The sequence below is a fragment of the Penicillium taxi genome (genome assembly GCF_028828555.1).
Source record: "Penicillium taxi strain IBT 34144 chromosome Unknown utg000005l_segment0_segment0, whole genome shotgun sequence".
NCBI classification, from domain to species: domain Eukaryota; kingdom Fungi; phylum Ascomycota; class Eurotiomycetes; order Eurotiales; family Aspergillaceae; genus Penicillium; species Penicillium taxi.
The window spans coordinates 3,476,032-3,493,286 of NW_026643207.1; the positions used below are offsets into that span (position 1 = coordinate 3,476,032).

The 17,255-nt window shown below is 45.2% G+C and overlaps 7 protein-coding genes across 7 annotated transcripts; 2 read left to right on the forward strand and 5 right to left on the reverse strand.

Moving 5' to 3' along the window:
* Positions 1 to 679: 679 nt before the first annotated feature.
* Positions 680 to 3,169, forward strand: N7495_008594 (SulP family inorganic anion transporter; the record flags this gene model as incomplete). The annotated part of the gene is made up of 4 exons (XM_057211245.1): positions 680 to 1,118; positions 1,165 to 1,813; positions 1,867 to 2,386; positions 2,462 to 3,169. The coding sequence occupies 4 exons, from the start codon at positions 680 to 682 to the stop codon at positions 3,167 to 3,169; spliced, it is 2,316 nt and encodes a 771-aa protein (XP_057060788.1).
* A 495-nt stretch (positions 3,170 to 3,664) lies between these two features.
* Positions 3,665 to 4,693, reverse strand: N7495_008595 (uncharacterized protein; the record flags this gene model as incomplete). Its single annotated transcript, XM_057211246.1, has 1 exon — positions 3,665 to 4,693. One exon carries the CDS (start codon positions 4,691 to 4,693, stop codon positions 3,665 to 3,667), a length of 1,029 nt encoding a protein of 342 aa, XP_057060789.1.
* A 214-nt stretch (positions 4,694 to 4,907) lies between these two features.
* On the reverse strand, positions 4,908 to 5,942 carry N7495_008596 (uncharacterized protein; the record flags this gene model as incomplete). Its single annotated transcript, XM_057211247.1, has 2 exons — positions 4,908 to 5,539; positions 5,672 to 5,942. 2 exons carry the CDS (start codon positions 5,940 to 5,942, stop codon positions 4,908 to 4,910), a joined length of 903 nt encoding a protein of 300 aa, XP_057060790.1.
* A 2,228-nt stretch (positions 5,943 to 8,170) lies between these two features.
* On the reverse strand, positions 8,171 to 9,051 carry N7495_008597 (oxidoreductase, short chain dehydrogenase/reductase family superfamily; the record flags this gene model as incomplete). The annotated part of the gene is made up of 3 exons (XM_057211248.1): positions 8,171 to 8,237; positions 8,289 to 8,385; positions 8,445 to 9,051. 3 exons carry the CDS (start codon positions 9,049 to 9,051, stop codon positions 8,171 to 8,173), a joined length of 771 nt encoding a protein of 256 aa, XP_057060791.1.
* A 1,196-nt stretch (positions 9,052 to 10,247) lies between these two features.
* Positions 10,248 to 10,796, reverse strand: N7495_008598 (GNAT family N-acetyltransferase; the record flags this gene model as incomplete). The annotated part of the gene is made up of 1 exon (XM_057211249.1): positions 10,248 to 10,796. One exon carries the CDS (start codon positions 10,794 to 10,796, stop codon positions 10,248 to 10,250), a length of 549 nt encoding a protein of 182 aa, XP_057060792.1.
* A 937-nt stretch (positions 10,797 to 11,733) lies between these two features.
* Positions 11,734 to 13,688, forward strand: N7495_008599 (flavin-containing monooxygenase; the record flags this gene model as incomplete). Its single annotated transcript, XM_057211250.1, has 3 exons — positions 11,734 to 12,033; positions 12,089 to 12,352; positions 12,408 to 13,688. 3 exons carry the CDS (start codon positions 11,734 to 11,736, stop codon positions 13,686 to 13,688), a joined length of 1,845 nt encoding a protein of 614 aa, XP_057060793.1.
* A 607-nt stretch (positions 13,689 to 14,295) lies between these two features.
* Positions 14,296 to 15,768, reverse strand: N7495_008600 (LLM class flavin-dependent oxidoreductase; the record flags this gene model as incomplete). The annotated part of the gene is made up of 1 exon (XM_057211251.1): positions 14,296 to 15,768. One exon carries the CDS (start codon positions 15,766 to 15,768, stop codon positions 14,296 to 14,298), a length of 1,473 nt encoding a protein of 490 aa, XP_057060794.1.
* Positions 15,769 to 17,255: the final 1,487 nt, after the last annotated feature.

A 17,255-nucleotide genomic window follows, 5' to 3' on the forward strand; every position in this document is an offset into this window, starting at 1 on the left:
TGCGCTCTAATTTTCAGACGGAACTTTTTGGGAGAAAAAGAAACTGATCAGACAGCACAAAGAGAGTAATGAGCTGGAGCCTGGAAAAGAAAGGTTCCGAGCGAATGGGAATCGATCGGGGCCGAAGAAAAAGGGACGTTGGGCGGAAGCACAATCGATTCAAATCACTATTGTGGCGGGCTCAAAACCCACATTGAACAATGTCACGTGATGAATGCTCATGTGACTCACCGCTAGTTTGGAATATGGCAGAATTATACACCGCCTTTTCGATGGAACCGAGATAGCTTAACCTTCGGTCGGTCCAGAGACGAATCAAAAACGCTGGATATATCACGCTTACACAGAATCTAGATCCTACTCAAGCATACATCTGAGTCCTCATAGATTTTTTTATTGTTACTGAGCTTGAAAAGTAGTTTCAACGTCGCGAGAATCTACTTGGTCAATGGCAGGTACCGATTAACTAGCTCCGCTTTACCTCCGCTTATCAGTCTCTAGCGGATGCTCCCATCTTTGCGGTAGTTGTGATTATTTGGATCTATTTTCCTCTGCTCCTATTCTTATTTTCCCTTCTTTTTTTCTCTTTACATCTGATAAATGGAGGTTCTTGTCGATATCGAACGTTATTAGATTTTGATCCTTTCTATATCTATACTTCATCCAAGGAGAAAGCACCATGCCGGACTCCACACCGCCGCTTCACGATGAGCCAGAAGAAGGCCGCTCCTTACACGACCGAATTGCAGACGTTTTCCGCCCTCGAAGCTCAAGACCTAACACAGGTATCAATCCCAACAATAACGGAGCAAAAAGCCCATCTACGGAGCCAGATGTGAGAACTCGCCTTCTGGATTCATATAATCACTCGAATCCTGTTTGTGGTGAACGTCGCTGTAGTCATGGCACATTCTCCCCAAGATTAGTGAGTGACAGAGTTTCCTCTTTTGAAGCGTTTGGGGGCGTTGGAATTGGCGAAGCAAGCAGCACATCGGCTTGCCAGTTTCGTGGTGGAAGAGGAGACGGAGACGGAGACGGAGATGGAGACGATCCCTCAGGGTCACGTCCGGACTCTGGATACACTTCTCAACTAAAATCTTCTTTGTCAATGAACGATAGTAAGAAGCAGTGCGTGATAAAGCCCTAATAAATCGGCACTGAAAGCTAACAAACATCACTTCAGGTACCTATCTTATTACATTCCCTTCTTCAACTGGATAAGTCAATATAAACGGTCTTTCGTCCGTGGAGACTTGATGGCCGCATTGACCGTTTCTTCAATTTATATTCCCATGTCCCTGTCGCTGGCATCCAATCTCGCCCATGCACCCCCAGTCAATGGCCTTTATTCTTTTGTGATACATCCACTAGTGTACGCATTATTAGGAAGCTGTCCTCTTTTGGTTGTTGGGCCTGAGGCGGCTGGCTCACTACTTGTGGGAGCGATTGTCAAATCCAGCATCAACGAAGGCAATTCTGGCGAAGGTAATAGTTATGAGAGTGCAATGGTGGTCGGAATAGCCACAGCTATGACAGGTGCAATGATTCTTATTGCCGGAATCTCCCGGTTAGGGTTCTTGGATAACATGCTCAGCCGTCCCTTTTTTAGGGGATTCATTACAGCTATTGGTTTTGTGATCTTTGTGGACCAGCTCATCCCTGAATTGGGCCTTGGAACTCAAGCGAGGGAATCTGGAGCCAGTCATGGCACTACGGTTGCTAAGCTTTCATTCATTGCTCGCAATGCTCAGAATTCTCATTTACTGACTGCTATGGTTTCCTTGATCAGCTTTTCTATCATCATGTTCTTCCGGTCCGTCTTTCTTCTATCACGAATGGACCTTTCATATGCTTATTTCTCAATAGAACACTCAAAAAATGGTTGATGCCACGTTTTCCCCAGGTCATCTACTTTCCAGATCGCTTCCTTGTTGTCGTTTTTTCGGCCATTTTGGCCTGGAAGCTCAACTGGGAAGACAAAGGACTCGAGCTTCTTGGACATACCGAGATTAGCTCAAGCCAATTGTTTGCCTTTGAGTGGCCATTCAAGTATATTAACATGGCCCACATTCGCACGGCCTTGAGTAAGGCATTTATTATTACCCTCCTAGGCTTCTTTGAGTCCTCAGTTGCCGCGAAGGGTCTGGGAGATGGTGCAACCAATGGTATTAAGGGCATTCATATGAGTGCTAACCGAGAAATGGTTGCACTGGGTACGGCTAATTTAATTGGAGGCTGCTTCATGGCCCTCCCAGCCTTTGGAGGCTACGGCCGAAGCAAAGTCAACATACAGACTGGCGCTCGCTCTCCAATGAGCAGTATCTTTCTCAGCATGATTACCCTTGTGTGTATCCTAGTGCTTCTACCTTATCTCTACTACATTCCGGTTCGTATACACCCTTTCCCTTGAAGAAAACAAGTACCATTCACATGAAGCTCAATGACTGACTTTATATTATAGAAAGCTGTTCTTTGTTCTATGATATCAGTCGTAGCGTACTCTCTTGTTGAAGAGTGCCCCCACGATTTGATATTTTTCTTCCGCCTCCGCGCGTGGACTGAGTTAGCTCTGATGTTTCTCATTTTCGTTTCAACAATCTTCTACTCGCTTGAGCTTGGTATGACCCTTGGTATTGGCCTCTCAGTCATCATTCTGATCCGCCATGCCACCAAACCACGTATCCAAATTCTGGGCAAAGTATCCGGCAACTCGAATCGTTTCGAAAATGCTGAATTGCAGCCTGGAAATATTGAATTGATTGAAGGAGCCTTGATTGTCAAGATCCCAGAACCTCTCACCTTCGCCAATACTGGTGACCTGAAAAACCGTCTGCGCCGTCTGGAGCTTTATGGATCCAGTCGGGCTCATCCATCGCTTCCTCCTATGCGCGCACCAGAGCATAATAGGAACGTCATATTCGATGTGCATGGTGTTACCAGTATCGATGGCTCTGGGACACAGGTTCTTGGTGAGATTGTGCACGCTTATGTCGAGCAAGGGACTAGAGTTTTCTTTTGCCGATTACCTCACACCAGTGTATTCCGCATGTTTGAACGAAGTGGGATTGTTAAAGAATGTGGTGGTATCACCCATTTCGTCACCAGCGTTGATGAGGCGCTGCGCTTGGCAGAAACCGAGGAATCTTTGGACGAGATCCAATGCGCATGACAGCCGCTGTGATACAGATTTGGCAGGTCGGGCATCTTGTCTCCGCTATGTTTTTAGCTTGCTCCCCTTGTAAATACCGATACTAGGAACTTATGATTCTTGTTTACTATATTTAAAAAAGCTCAGATATATTTGGCTTGATTAGATAGATACCACTCATGGCTTGTCTCTGATTGGAATAAAGATTCGTTTTCATTCCAGAATATCGCGAAGGGTTGGGTTTGCATGCAGCTAGAGAGTTTCTCTTACGCTAGAAACGTCCAACTTGTTCTAGTCGTTTCACTCATGGATGTAATAGATGTTTCTTCGGTTGGGCAAACCGGCCATTCCCTTGTGCGCTAGTGTCTTTCAAGGTATTGTAGCTGGTGAAAGTTCGGTGGTTGTCCTTCATCGGGAATAGTTGCCCATTGTAAAGTTATAACGAAGTCTTGACGTTCTGAGTAGTCGAAAAAGGTGCAGCGTAGTCGTCGCGTGTCACAAAAATCCAAAGCTAGCTCATGTGGCTTCATCTTCGCCGATTACAGCTCTTCGTATCACTTTCAGAAGTAACATTTCACTTGCATAGAGAATCGACTGGGATCGCGCAAATAGCTCATCATCGTCAGATAGATCAATATCCACAACCAACTTCATACGGCCCTCATTTCCTAGCACAAAAGGAGCGCATGAGATCTTGGACAGACGAATATGTTGTCTTAAAATTTTGTCCTGCGACGAGCCATCCAGATCTAATTTCATCGCCAAATGCGTCTCAATGTATGAGGTCAGGTTACCAATCAAGGGGTTTCGCAGCTTCTCCTTAAGAGTGCGCGATTTTGACGAGCTTGAATTGTCACGTAGGAAATCCGTTAGTGACGATCGAGAGATATTGATATTGAGAGATCGCAGTGCTGGCGCGATCGATGATGAGAACGCCAGCGTAAGATGTAGTTCCTTGATCGCATCTTCCGCGGTAGGACCGCTTTGTTCACGAACACTGTGGAACTCATCGATAAAAGTTTCTAACCCCATGCAGAGGAATTTAGAGGGAAGGCGCAAAGCCGAACAGTAGCTATCAAAGTTGGCAGACAGAAATGATATGAAACCCTGTCGTACCGGGTTGGAGCATTTAGTCAACAATAACGGTAGAGATGTAGATTTTGGGCTTTGGCCATCAGGTCCAGAAGTTGAGCTTATTTCTGAGAGAAGAGCTGCTTTATAGCTAATTTTTTCATAGTTCAATATCACCAAAATTCCCTTGATAGAGGCGATGGCAGCGCGTTCGTCGCGCGATGATCTCGTTATGGGCTGCCAAAGGCATTCCCTCAGCGGGCCTGTTTTCGAAAATGAGTTGTCCTCTGCTGCACTAGGGCCAGTTTCAAGACCAGCGAAGACATCGCCTGTCAAATAGTCGCGTAATCGCGTCGCATACAGTTTCAAGGAAGCCGGGTCTATGAGGGTTTCACAATCTTTCCCATGATGAAGTGGTGAGATTCGGTGTAAGTTCCATGATGTGTTAAACAGCTGTGAAAACTCTGACTCCATGGCATATACTAGACTTTGTTTGTTCCAAAGTCTTTCTGGTCACAAATATCCCATCGAGTCGTTTATTCTTGACCGCTTTAGAATTCTGCCAACTACCAGTATGTTCATTAAAATGTGCATCGAAATCTATCAAACTACGCTATTTTGCGAGAGAATATATATGAGTTTCGCTAATATATCATATCCAACGCCAACAATGCTCAAAACTGCCCTGTCATGCTCTCCATCCCGCCCCATGGTGACAATCTGGGCAACCAAACAGTAATGGAATGCCACCCCAAGACCATACCTTCTCCATTTCATGAGGAATTGCATTCCTAGATTCCAATTCAGCCCTTGCGACGTCAAACCAGAGGTCTTGGACGGAGCTGTGCATATTTTGCTCGGAACTTTGACCAAATAGCACAGAGTTCAAATGCTCACGCGCGTGTTTTGTATCAGCGTAAAAGTTGTACATGAATTCCTTGCGCTGCACTCTCTGGCTACCTCCATCTCCGATCTCAGCGGAAAAGAATTCAACGATCCGTTCGAACGGCGATAGAGTGAGAAGCGAAGTAATCCAGGAATCGTCCGGTTCTCCTTCTGGGGCCATTGTATGTCGGATATAAGTAACCAACAGATATATACAGTGATGGGTCGCAAGCAGGGCCGGAGTATTGGTAAACGGGGGTTGGCGAAGAATCGCAGTCTGCAATTCTCCATACATCCGTTTTCGTACATCCAGGGGAACTGGTACTCGTAGGCGACCAGCTTCGTATTCCCGGAGGAGCATATTCGTGTGCTCACATCTTGCTGAGTTGAACGACTCTAGGAAGTAGAGCGTGTAGTACCTAGCATGTCGGTCAGCTTGGAACTATGTCGACTGGGACTGACCAGACTCACATCAGCGGTGCCAGGTGAAACCATATTTGAATCCTACCCCGCCTCACCAGCGAAGATCTGTCGGCCTTCTTTATAGGAAATGATGTTCTACGAAACATTGGTTCCGTCTGGATGAACCGATCCATGATTCGGTCTGCGAGGTAGAAGCATAGTCTTGAGCATAGCATCTGCCGTTGCCGTAATCCAAGCAAATATCTGAATGTGTACAAATGGCCGCCCCTGGCACTTTTTGATGGCGGGAAAAGGTCCGATAGGAGAACAACGTCGTCCTCTGGGTTCCGGGTATAGGTTCGTTCGCTGTCAATTGGGGAAGGAAGGGTACCATGCCGGCGCTCACGGAGGTATTGTCGGACAATTTCGTGCTCATGGGTTTGGAGAAGCTCGTTGAACGCCTTGCAAACTAGCTTGAGAGGGAGAAAGTCGCTTGTTCCACAGTGGGCAAAGATCAAGATTTGGATCTCAATTGGCAGGTTCCACGGATAAGGAGGGAAATTGTCCTCGGTATCTAGACTGCAGCAAGTTAGAATTGATCAAAGGTCTATGATCCCCAAAGAGCTCACCCTGGTGAATTTGAAGAGCCATGAGCATGCTTATCCCTGGAGCTAGACTTCCGCCCCTTATTAATCGCAGCTCGAATCTTATGCACTGCTGGCAGGATTTTGGAAAAACCACTCATGCTTGGGTTCCCACATAGATTGACTAGCTCCGGTGAGTCCACACCTTGGAGAGGCGAAGGGCGAATAAGGAAGGGAATCTCTCAAAAAAACCGGTGAGCCTACACTTTCAGGTCCTTCATATCTGACTAAGCGCTGCAAGCCCCTGAGTATGAGGAATCGCTAAAATTTCGATTGCCAGCAAGGGCTTAAATTTTGAAAGAGGGAGTTGTTTGAGAGATTAAGGGTATGATGCAGAACCTTGTTATAGCCACGACGCGTAGAGATAAGATCTGCAACACATCTATCTTATCACGGGGAACTCTAGTTCTACTCTTACTCACCTTATTCTTACCTCCACTCCTGATATCTCTTGACTCTTACACTTCCACACTAACCATGTGCAGCTTACATTCAAGCACAGTACTGGAGTGCTTTTAAATTTTCGGACACTCAGTAATCATGGCCCTTCTTTACACAATTTAATATACAAATGACAAACATAACTGCCAAAACTAAAAGAATCAAGAGCTAACTTCCAGTGATCCGCTGTTCTCGAGTCTTGAATCTGAAGAAAATCAACTAAAACAGCTACTTTGTACTGTTGATGAGCAGAACAACGAGGAAGATGTCTTTTAGACCTACCGTCTGGCATATAGATGTAAGGATAGCCCGCTAAGCCCGTACGTCTATATGCAACAGGTACTGAAAAGAAGAAAAACAGGGAGGAGAAAGGAAGGAAAACGGAGATCGTCTGCTTCATCACATGAAGGTGGCTGCTCAGGAACTCTGTGTGCAGATGGCCTTTGGAGTCGAAAGTCTTTACCCACTGGCTGTGCGTACCTGGATTGTACACTTGGTGAGGACTTCCCCATCCAAATCCGTACAATTTGCCACAATATTGGACTCTGTCAAACTCGTATTTGCTCGATCTGCTACACTTGCTAAGTGCCGCAGGAGCGCTTGATATGAAGTTCAATGATACTGTTTATGAGTGACAATCGCAATACCTAAAATGTGTGAATGACATGACCGAAAAAGTCGAGACCAACTGAATTCAGTGGTAAAACTACCTTGTCTACCCAGGTGATTTTCATGCCTCTCAGCTTCAAAAAGAAAAGAGACAAAAGAAGCGAGGCAGAGCAAAACAGAGATTAACTGGAGCAAGGAGCTAGCAGAACCAATTGCACAAAATGTCCTGGACCCGCCCGTTGCCGATGACCGCCTCCTGCTCCTGGCAGGCCTTGCTGGGTAGTCGCCCGACAAGGGCTTCAAAGTTCAGGATTAACTCCCCTGACACTGCGAGCTGGGTTCCAATACCACTCACCAAGTGTGGACTTCCTACGAGCAAAATGGACTTGTAATATAAAGTAACTATATATTGATGCCTGGCTAATACTCTTTCGGGGCTAGCCAGTTGCCACTTTATCATAGAGTGTAGATTTGTCACATCTATGACATGATTTCAACCTATGTAATGTCGCTCGATAACTATTTCTTGCACAAATCATTGTCGAAGTAGAAGAGTTAGTTAGCGGTGGATCTTAACCATCTTACGGGTGGAGAATATATTAAGAACTTAGACTCTTACATATCTCTTTGGTTCGGAAAGACCACTGGGTCTGGAGAGACCAACTAGTCCGAATTCCCAACCCCTATCAGATAATCATACCTTTCTACGTCCAGGAGCTGTGGTAAGATTGAAGAAAGGGCCTTCTTAGGATTTATTTATCTTTGAGCTCTATAGAGTCAAGACTCTATAACAAGGGGCCGGGGTGCTCAGTCCACCCCGGGAGCTTATCATGGTCTCTGGAATCTTTTAAGAAATATATATATGTCTGGATCAGAGGACAGCCTTTGTTTGTCAATGCTATATTGGATATAGCTAGGTTTTTAGTTGAGTGACTACCAGTTGACTATGAAGGATAAAGACTGTCTACCATTACCATGGCAATTGTAAAGGCGTGGGCAGGTTTTCACCGAGGACGCTTTCTGCAGTTCCAATATCTCTGTATGATACCCATATTAGTCTTGGTCTTTTATAAATAATGGAAACATACCTAGCTCCTCTTGGTGCCCAGTACTGGCCAGTTTTTTCAATGTCGAATGTGTCAATGAATGACGCTAGTGATTGAGCTGCTTCATCAGGTGTAACAGCTATTCAAAGATTAGAAATTGAGCAAGATAAACCTGTTGTAGAAAATAAAATGTCATACCTCCTCCCTCGTCCCAATACTTATCAAATCCAACGCCCTTCGTCATCTCCGTTCGCATAAATCCCGGGTGTACCAAACCAACCGCAATTCTCTTCTCCAAGAGATCAAGACTTAACAGTTTCCCCACCATGTTCAGTGCAGCTTTACTGGCATGATGGCCGTAGTTTCCACCACCTTCTTTCTCATGGCGAAGGGTAATACTGCCACTCTCACTCGATACGAGGATCACTTTACTTCCTTCACCCAGAAGATTCGCTTTGACAAGATGGTGCACCACAAAGACGGGAGCAATAGACGAGGTCGTGTACATTTGAACTTCTTTCTCCCAGTCTGGAGAATCAAAGCTCTCAGAGCCAAAGTAGCCAGCAGTGATAATCACAGTCGAGAGCTTGGTAGATGTCGGGAGCTGTGATACCAGCTTCTGACCAACGTCTGGCTTGGAGAGATCAATACCAGCCAGCCAAGAAATTTGTGAATATTTTTGCTCTGGAGCTGAATTAGATCTAGAGGTTGCAAATATGTGTTTGGAGGGGTATTTGGAGTATAGCTCCTTGAGAGAGGCGCCAAGGCCCCGTGTTGCGCCCACAATGAGGATATTGTTGCTCATGATAGTTTAAATGTCAATTTTAGCCACTTAGTTTTGTAAAGAAAGTGAAGTTTGAGAGATGGAAGATGGATCTTTAAATGCTAAGAGATCAGGAATCTGACGCAAGATGGTGGGCAGTGACGTAATTGCATTTACTCTGTGCACCCCCTGCACAGTACATATAAGCCTACCTAGGATTCACCGTCTCCATACTCTTTGCTCCTCTAAAAACATACTTATTTTAGTGTTGCTTGGGAATGTCTCGTCTCTTTTAGCTATCTAAGCTACTAGCTTACATAACAAAAACCATTGTCGAACGACGGGCATATAAAGAATGAAGAATAAAGAATAAATCGATAGCCACTCGATAATGGATCATCCCAGAAACGTACGCAAAAAAAAAACAAGCAAAGAACCCAGCACCCGCAAGTTGCCATGTCTCGTATCTTGCGGTTCGTCTCATAGATTAGTAGAACAAGGCGAACATCACCAAGAATTTCTCAGGACCAGTGATCTTTGTTCTTTCCAAGTTTGGCGAGAAACTTTACCAGTATCCACGACAGAGCTGGGCCACTCCACGATAGCCTCAGCCAATTCAACGGGCGGTGGCGAATTTGTGCTAGCTGATGGGAACTTGTTCTAACCTGCTGAAAAGGTTCCGTCTGTACTGATCCATCTCGTATGCGGCGGGACTGTTTATTAAAATTGATATCTGCAAACTTGAGCATCGGCCAATCATGAGCTTCCCGTGGCTCTTTGAGCAAGATAAGGCCGGATATACTGTGCTAGTTGGATCGATTCAGGAGCTTTTTTATGATTGGGTGCGAGAAGCCCTAGGTAGTTCAATACAGAGGATAAGGCGTCCTGATCTGTCGACTCAATATTAATAGCGGTCTCGAAGCTGCGGTTCAAATTCAAGCGCTTCTCATCTTCTCAACTAGCTTTGGAATGGTCAAAAAGAGTGCCAAAAGTAGTTATGACGATGTCTTATCTTTTGAACTCATCCCATGCTGTATTCTGTGTTTTCTTATGGGAGATGAACACGCTGAACTTATACCCCGTTTTTGTATCCCTGGCGAGCTCAAGACGCCACTGATCTATGAGCAATAATCATGTTCAAGATGCATGATTGAACCAAGGTTCTCAATTTCTGATGTTTAGAATAATGATAATATGAGTAGTGGGAGTGAGAGTTATTAGAATGTCAAAAAATCCTATCATAATTCAGCACCTGGTCTCGCACACATAAAGACCAAGTCTTTCCCCATATCCGGCCGCTCCTCATGCCCAACAACCTTCACTCCAAATGCATTGGTATAAAATTCTTGTGTTTTTTTCTCACTAGTCAACAGCATAATTCTCCGTAGATAGGGCATGTTCTCAGCCGAGAAGACCTCCGTGACGCAATTGAAAAGCCACTTTCCAAGTCCATGACCTTGATACTCAGGAAGAACATATGTATCTGATAGATAACCAAAAGTAGTACTGTCTGTTATCATTCGCGCGAGACCAACCTGCTCGGTTCTTTCTTTGCCAGACTCTGAAGGTGGAAGTCGTTTGTAGACTCCAAAGCTCATAGAGCCTGCAAGTATTTGGCGAAGAACATCTTCTGGGAGGGGTTTAGCCCAATATATGAAGTCCATTCCGAAAGCATGGTTCACTTCCTTTACGGAGATGTATGCGGGGTCATTGGAGATGAAGAATTCACTGTCCTTGCGAGTCCATGTTCTTGGGGCAACTAGTGCTGCAGGTGTAGAAAAGGACATTTTCGGTGTATAAAGTTGCACTAAATATGGCAGTGTAGGCAAAATGTCAGGGTAATAATAGATTCAAAAGGTCAAGAGAGTTGTGCAGTTGGTTTGTAGCTTTTTATTTCATAAGTTACGAAGTCGGAGCTAGAATCGGAGTGGGGTTCGATATTACGGAGTAAAATACTCCGAGGGCTATATAAGCCCTTAGCCTACTGAATACATTGTAAATAACTGAGATGCCTAGAACAAACGGATAATACAATAGTCAACTTCATTTCTTATAAGTTATAAATGAATTGAAGAGGATGTAGTAGTAGTGGTACATCCACATTGTGGGGTAGTTGGAGATACAAGATCTTCGGCGGGGTACAAAGCACTGTATCAGCCTATCATGATCGCTAACAATATCTAATAGCCCTGGAATGTTAGCTGATGTTCACAAATGGATTCAATCTAAATTATACAAAGTATGATCTCTTCCAAGTGCACACTATCAGTCGGCCGAGAACATAAGAATTTACCCACCCATATTCAAAGGATAACTACGAATCAGATTAACGATCGCTTATCATTATACTCCGTACTATAGGACAGAGCCAGGATCAGGTAGATGCTCGATTGATTTTAACTCCACAATGGCGTTTAGAGTGGGGTTGATGATGTTGTATAGGTAAGCATATAGATACTTCCTCGCGTCATCGCCATCCACGATGGTGTTAGTTATGCCAAATCAGTTAATATTTCGGAATACTACCGATCACAGACGCCTTAATAACCCTGCTTAACGTGACCTGCGCTGTCACGTTTTACATGATCAACATGGCGCGAAGAGGGGTCTCACCTTACCTAAGTACATTAAAGAGGCCATCCCATTTCAATTATACTACAATTACAGCGCAAAGCTGAGGCATTTCCCCATTTGAATACTGATTAATTTTATACTATTCTCACTATGGCTCTTGTCGAACCTTCGGGCGTCGCTACTCTTCCCTCATTCTCTAAGATCACTGAGACACTCAAGGGCTCGGATTCGACTGGAGCGCCTTCTATAACAGTTAAAAGCACAATCGATGAGCTTGATCCAGCAGCTGTGAAGACGCAATTCACTATTGAAGAGCATTCTATTGACACTGTGAGACCCATTACCGTGGGCGTCATCGGTGCTGGTCTATCCGGTATAACGGCTGGTATTTTGCTACCAGCTAAATTGCCAGGAATTGATCTGCGGATCTATGACAAGAACGCCGATGTGGTAGGTTTCAACACATGGTCTACTGATACTTTTTTTTCCTAACGCTGTGAAATAGGGAGGTACATGGTTTGAAAACACTTATCCCGGCGTTAGATGCGACATTCCGGCGCATGCCTATCAATCTACCTTTGAGCCCAATACCCAATGGACGGAAGAATTCGCACAGGGTCATGAGATTAGAGACTACTGGCAGGGTGTAGCTCGAAAACACAATGTCTATCAGTACATCAGATCGAAACAGCAGGTACAGAAGGCAGAGTGGCTCGCCGATGAGGCCAAGTGGAAGGTGACCATCGAACACCTGGATGGTTCTAATAAGGTAAGCATACAGGTACTACTATATTTATGTGCAGATTATTGACTCGTCCTCTCAGATCTATGAAGAGAAGCTGGATATCCTAATCAACGCTATAGGCCATTTCAATGCTTGGAAGCTACCCAACTATGAAGGAATTGAACAATACAAGGGCACCCTCTTCCATTCTTCCCACTGGAATCACGATATTGACTTGAAGGGAAAACGCATTGCTCTGATTGGTAACGGCGCATCAGGCTTGCAGGTCTTGCCTTCCATCCAGCCAATTGCCAGTCACGTTGATCACTATGCCCGTAATCCCACCTGGATCGCAGACTCCTTCAGCAGCGGTAAGAACGGTGTTCGTCGACTAGAGCCGAATCTTTTCTCCGAGGAGCAGTTGGAATCTTTCAAAGATCCAGACGAATATCTGAAGTATCGCACGGAAGTTGAGCGAGGATACTTCCAGCGATTCGCAGCAGTATTCAACGACTCACCTGAAAACCAGGAGCTGCGTGAAAAGTGGACTAAGTTGATGATCGAGCGTGTCGCGGACAAGCCAGAGCTAGCAGACCAGATTCTTCCCGACTTCCCACCAAACTGTCGTCGTCCCACCCCAGGGCCCGGCTACCTTGAAGCTCTGACAAAGGACAACGTTGACTATATACGCACACATATCAAGCGCTTCACTGAAAAGAGCATCATCACCGAAGATGGCGTGGAGAGAGACGTAGACGTTGTCATCTGCTCCACAGGCGCGAACACAGACCACGCACCCTCATTCTCTATCATCGCCAACGGCATCGATCTAAAGTCTGCCTGGAAGAAAGACGGCCAATTCGGATTCCCATACTCCTATCTCGGATTTGCAACACCCGGATTTCCAAACCTCCTCTGGCTCGGCGGCCCCTATGCTTCCGGACACAGCGGCACAGTGCCCAACAGCATGGAAAACCAAATCGTCTACATCGCAAAGGTGATACGAAAAGTCCGCAGTCAGGGAATCAAGACCATTGTGCCCTCGAAGGCAGCGACGGATGAATTTGTTGAATATTGCGACCAGTTCTATCCTCGCACAGTCTGGAGCGCCAACTGCAGCTCGTGGTATAATGGAGGTAAGCCTGGATCTCGCATTCATGGCCTTTTCCCTGGAAGTGCATCGGCAGTAAATTATCTTCGGAGAGATCCGAGGTGGGAGGATTGGGAGTACACTCATGTCAATCCTGCGAATCGATTCGCTTACTTCGGAAATGGGTGGACTTCGAGGGAATCTGTCCCTGGTGCGAACTTGACGCCTTATCTTAAACGTCCTGATGAGATTGACTTGAAGTCCTATTTAGAAGGCTGGTATGATGTCTAGATTTGATTTTATTATAGACGCTGTCCAAGCATTTCATCCATTCCATATAATATAACTTATTATAAACTCGCAAATGAATGCCATATCTCCGTACACCTAGTAATCCTTTCGGAGTCATAGAATTCCTAGATACTTTGAAGTATTTAGACTTATATCGCCTTAGTTGTTGATTTGTTTTATGTCTCATGTTAGCAAGTCCACGACCGCAAATAGGGCAAGCGCCACAATTCAAGCAAACCACCGGATGATAGGGACTTGTGAGGATCTTCTCTAGATTACGGCTGTTTTCTTTCGAAAAGACAAAGTAGTACTAGCCCCACTATAATAAAGACATTGTAAACCATGGCTATAATAATAAAGATGCGGAAGGAAGAGGCTTCTAGTGAATCTTGCACACATTGGAGGAAGATGTCAAGATAAAATGCCATGTTTCCGATAGTTTTGACATAGTAATTCAGAGAATAATTGCTGCAAACAACCCTGGAAAATTGATCAGGCTTAAACTACTGACTCTCTTTTACTATTTTTGTTTGAATATAGTGCCTCCATTCAGATCTATAGCCAAATGCTTCAACAATTAATATATGCTTGCTAATTCTATCCACCCTCATTGCGATTCGGTCAATGAGTAGGATGGAACCTCTTCTCCCGCTCGCCAGCGATATCTCGCAGCTGGATGACTATCAGGAGCACGATTTTGGCCCTTCTTGCCATAGAAGTTCTCGCGCCAGGTACCTCCCTTCACAGCATAATCATCCCAGAACAGCCCACGCCGTCGCAGCTCCGGAAGCAATAGATTGATAATGTCATCAAATGTATCGGGAATGGTAGCATATGACAGATTAAAGCCATCCACATCGCCGACATTCACCCATCGCTCTAATTCATCAGCTACCGTCTGGACACTGCCAATGATTTTCACACCGTTACCACCCAGCGTCAAGTAGTCAGCAATAGTCCGCTTGTCCCACTTCTTACCCTCGCTGCCAGGCACTGTGCTGGCCCAGTGATTAACCATACTTCGCACGGCAGGCTGTCCCACAAACCGGAAGTCTTGGTCGTCCGTGTAAGTCGACAAGTCATACCCAGTCCAACCACCAAAGAGCGCAAGAGCACCTTCCTCATCGCCATATTTCTTGAATTCATCAAACTTGGACTTGGCCGCTTCGTCTGTCTCTGCAACAATGACAAGTGCTCCTGCAATCACCTTGATATCTTGCGGGTTGCGTCCTAGCGCAGCAGCTTGTTCGCGGATACTATCCACAGACGGGCGGACCAGCTCTGGTTTCTGTGCATGTAAGAAGATCGCCTCGGCGTGCTTAGCAGCGAACGCTTTCCCCGCTGTCGAGGTTCCGGCTTGCAGGATAAACGGCGTCCGCTGCGGACTTGGCTCGCACAGATGTGGTCCAGGGACCTGGAAGTACTTTCCCTTGTGATTAATCTGGCGCACGGCACGTGGATTTGCGTACCGTTGACCAGGAGCAGGGCCATTGGTTGTTGCATCTTCTTGCCTCCATGTCACGGCATCATCTCTCCACGACGCCTCCCAGAGCTTATATGTAACGTCCAGGTATTCATCAGCAATGCGGTAGCGCTCGTCGTGCTCGACCTGGGTGTCGAGACCGAAGTTCCTCGCGGCGGAATCAAGGTAAGAAGTAACAATATTCCACCCGACACGGCCATTGGTGAGGTGGTCGACTGTCGAGAATCGTCGGGCGAGTGCGTAGGGTGCTTCATAGGTAGTCGATGCAGTTACACCGAAGCCGATACTTTCAGTCGCAGCTGCCATGGCGGGAATGCTGTACAGGGGGTCGTTGATGGGAAATTGGGCGCCAGCAGGAATGGTTGGGTCTAGATTTTCAGGTCCCTTGTAGACATCATAACCGCCCAGAACGTCGGCGAAGAAAATGCCATGAAACTTGGCATCTTCTAGTTTCTGCGCAAGGGAGATCCAATGCTTGATGTTTTTGTACTCGCCACCCTTGTCAGTTGGATGTCGGAATAGGCCTGGATTCAGGTGGGATGGTGTTTGCATTGTAAAGGCATTGATGATTAATTGTTTCTTCTCTGATGAAGTCATGTTGATGAATTGAACCGTGTAAGATAATTGATATTAAACAAACCAAGTGGGAACTCTGCATCTCTCAGCGAGGGGCTTTCCCTGGTTTATCTGTGTTTATCTCATGGTGCGACCCCCACTGTAGCTACCTGGTTATGTAACTATGGCGTGCGTGTTGATCAAACGTGAAATTGAAGGCTGATGGCGTCAGCATCGGGGATTATTGCGGCGTAGTGCTGCGATTGTTGTTTCTCGACCGAGAAGCTCTCAAGGTGCCGTACAATGTCCATGATATTCTAGACCTGGGGATTTGTTTGTTCCAATTATCTGGTTACTTGGGTTCCAAGGTTGTTGAAGCTTCCATTATTTGCATCCCGAACTCCGCTGAATAAACCTTTTCGTCCCTAACCAAACTACCCAAGTAGCGGATAATTGACTGTATAAAAAGTGACTAGATTTGAAGCTACGTATCGATATTATCCTAAGATTTCATGGGGTAACGGTTATCGGTAGAATTCTCGGAAATATCTTTATCTTACCATGAAACATAGTCCATCTGTATATATCATTGATGTCAATGTTGGAGCTTTCTATGCAGCAACCTCGAAAACTAAAAATTGCTTATTGTATGTAACATTTATCTTATATTTATATATATATATATATAAAAAAAAAGGATCTATGGGTACCTTTCTAATAGCGAAAAAATAAATAGACCAAGCCATCCATATATGGTATAAGTTTGAAAAAAAACTCCAAAAAAAAGAAAGTGCATCATCCGTGAATCGAACACGGGCCTCGTCGATGGCAACGACGAATTCTACCACTAGACCAATGATGCTAGTTTGATGAAATGCTAGCTCTTAATGTAAATATAAAGCAGCATTAAGTTCGTCTTCATTTATTTCGTATTATCTATCGATCAAGACTTTAAACAATATCACCTCAAAACAAGTATGTATTATTGACCAAGACTTGAAACTCTCATCTCTATAACCTTGGAAGTATCAAAGTCCCAAGACTATTTCCAACGACTACCCTCTTCTACCATCTCCCAACATCAATATGCCGTTTAGCCGAACACGAGAACTTGAATATGTTTATAACTAACACAGCCCCGAAGCCAACTCGTAAGTTCGTCATGATCATCGGCCAAGATTGGGGGCACAGGGAACCCACGAATGGTATTGTTTTTACAGAGCGAAGAGCTAACCGCTAGTGGTTAGTTATTTATTATCTGCCTCTATGCGCGGAATATTCTCTGCAGGGACCTCGGATCAGCCTTGTCAATCAATCTGGAATAGTGTGGGGCCTTTTTATGGTATGTCGATCCAGACATGCGTGATGTTTGTGGCGAGATCCTTGCATACCTTAGCAAAGAAGAGAAGGATTACATCGAGGCATAGCAGTCTTTGGATCTTCGATGTAGCAAAATAAGGCAAGTCTACCGGGTACATACTTCCATACTTCGGTCTGGCCGAGTCTATTCCACCCCTTCTTAATGTTCC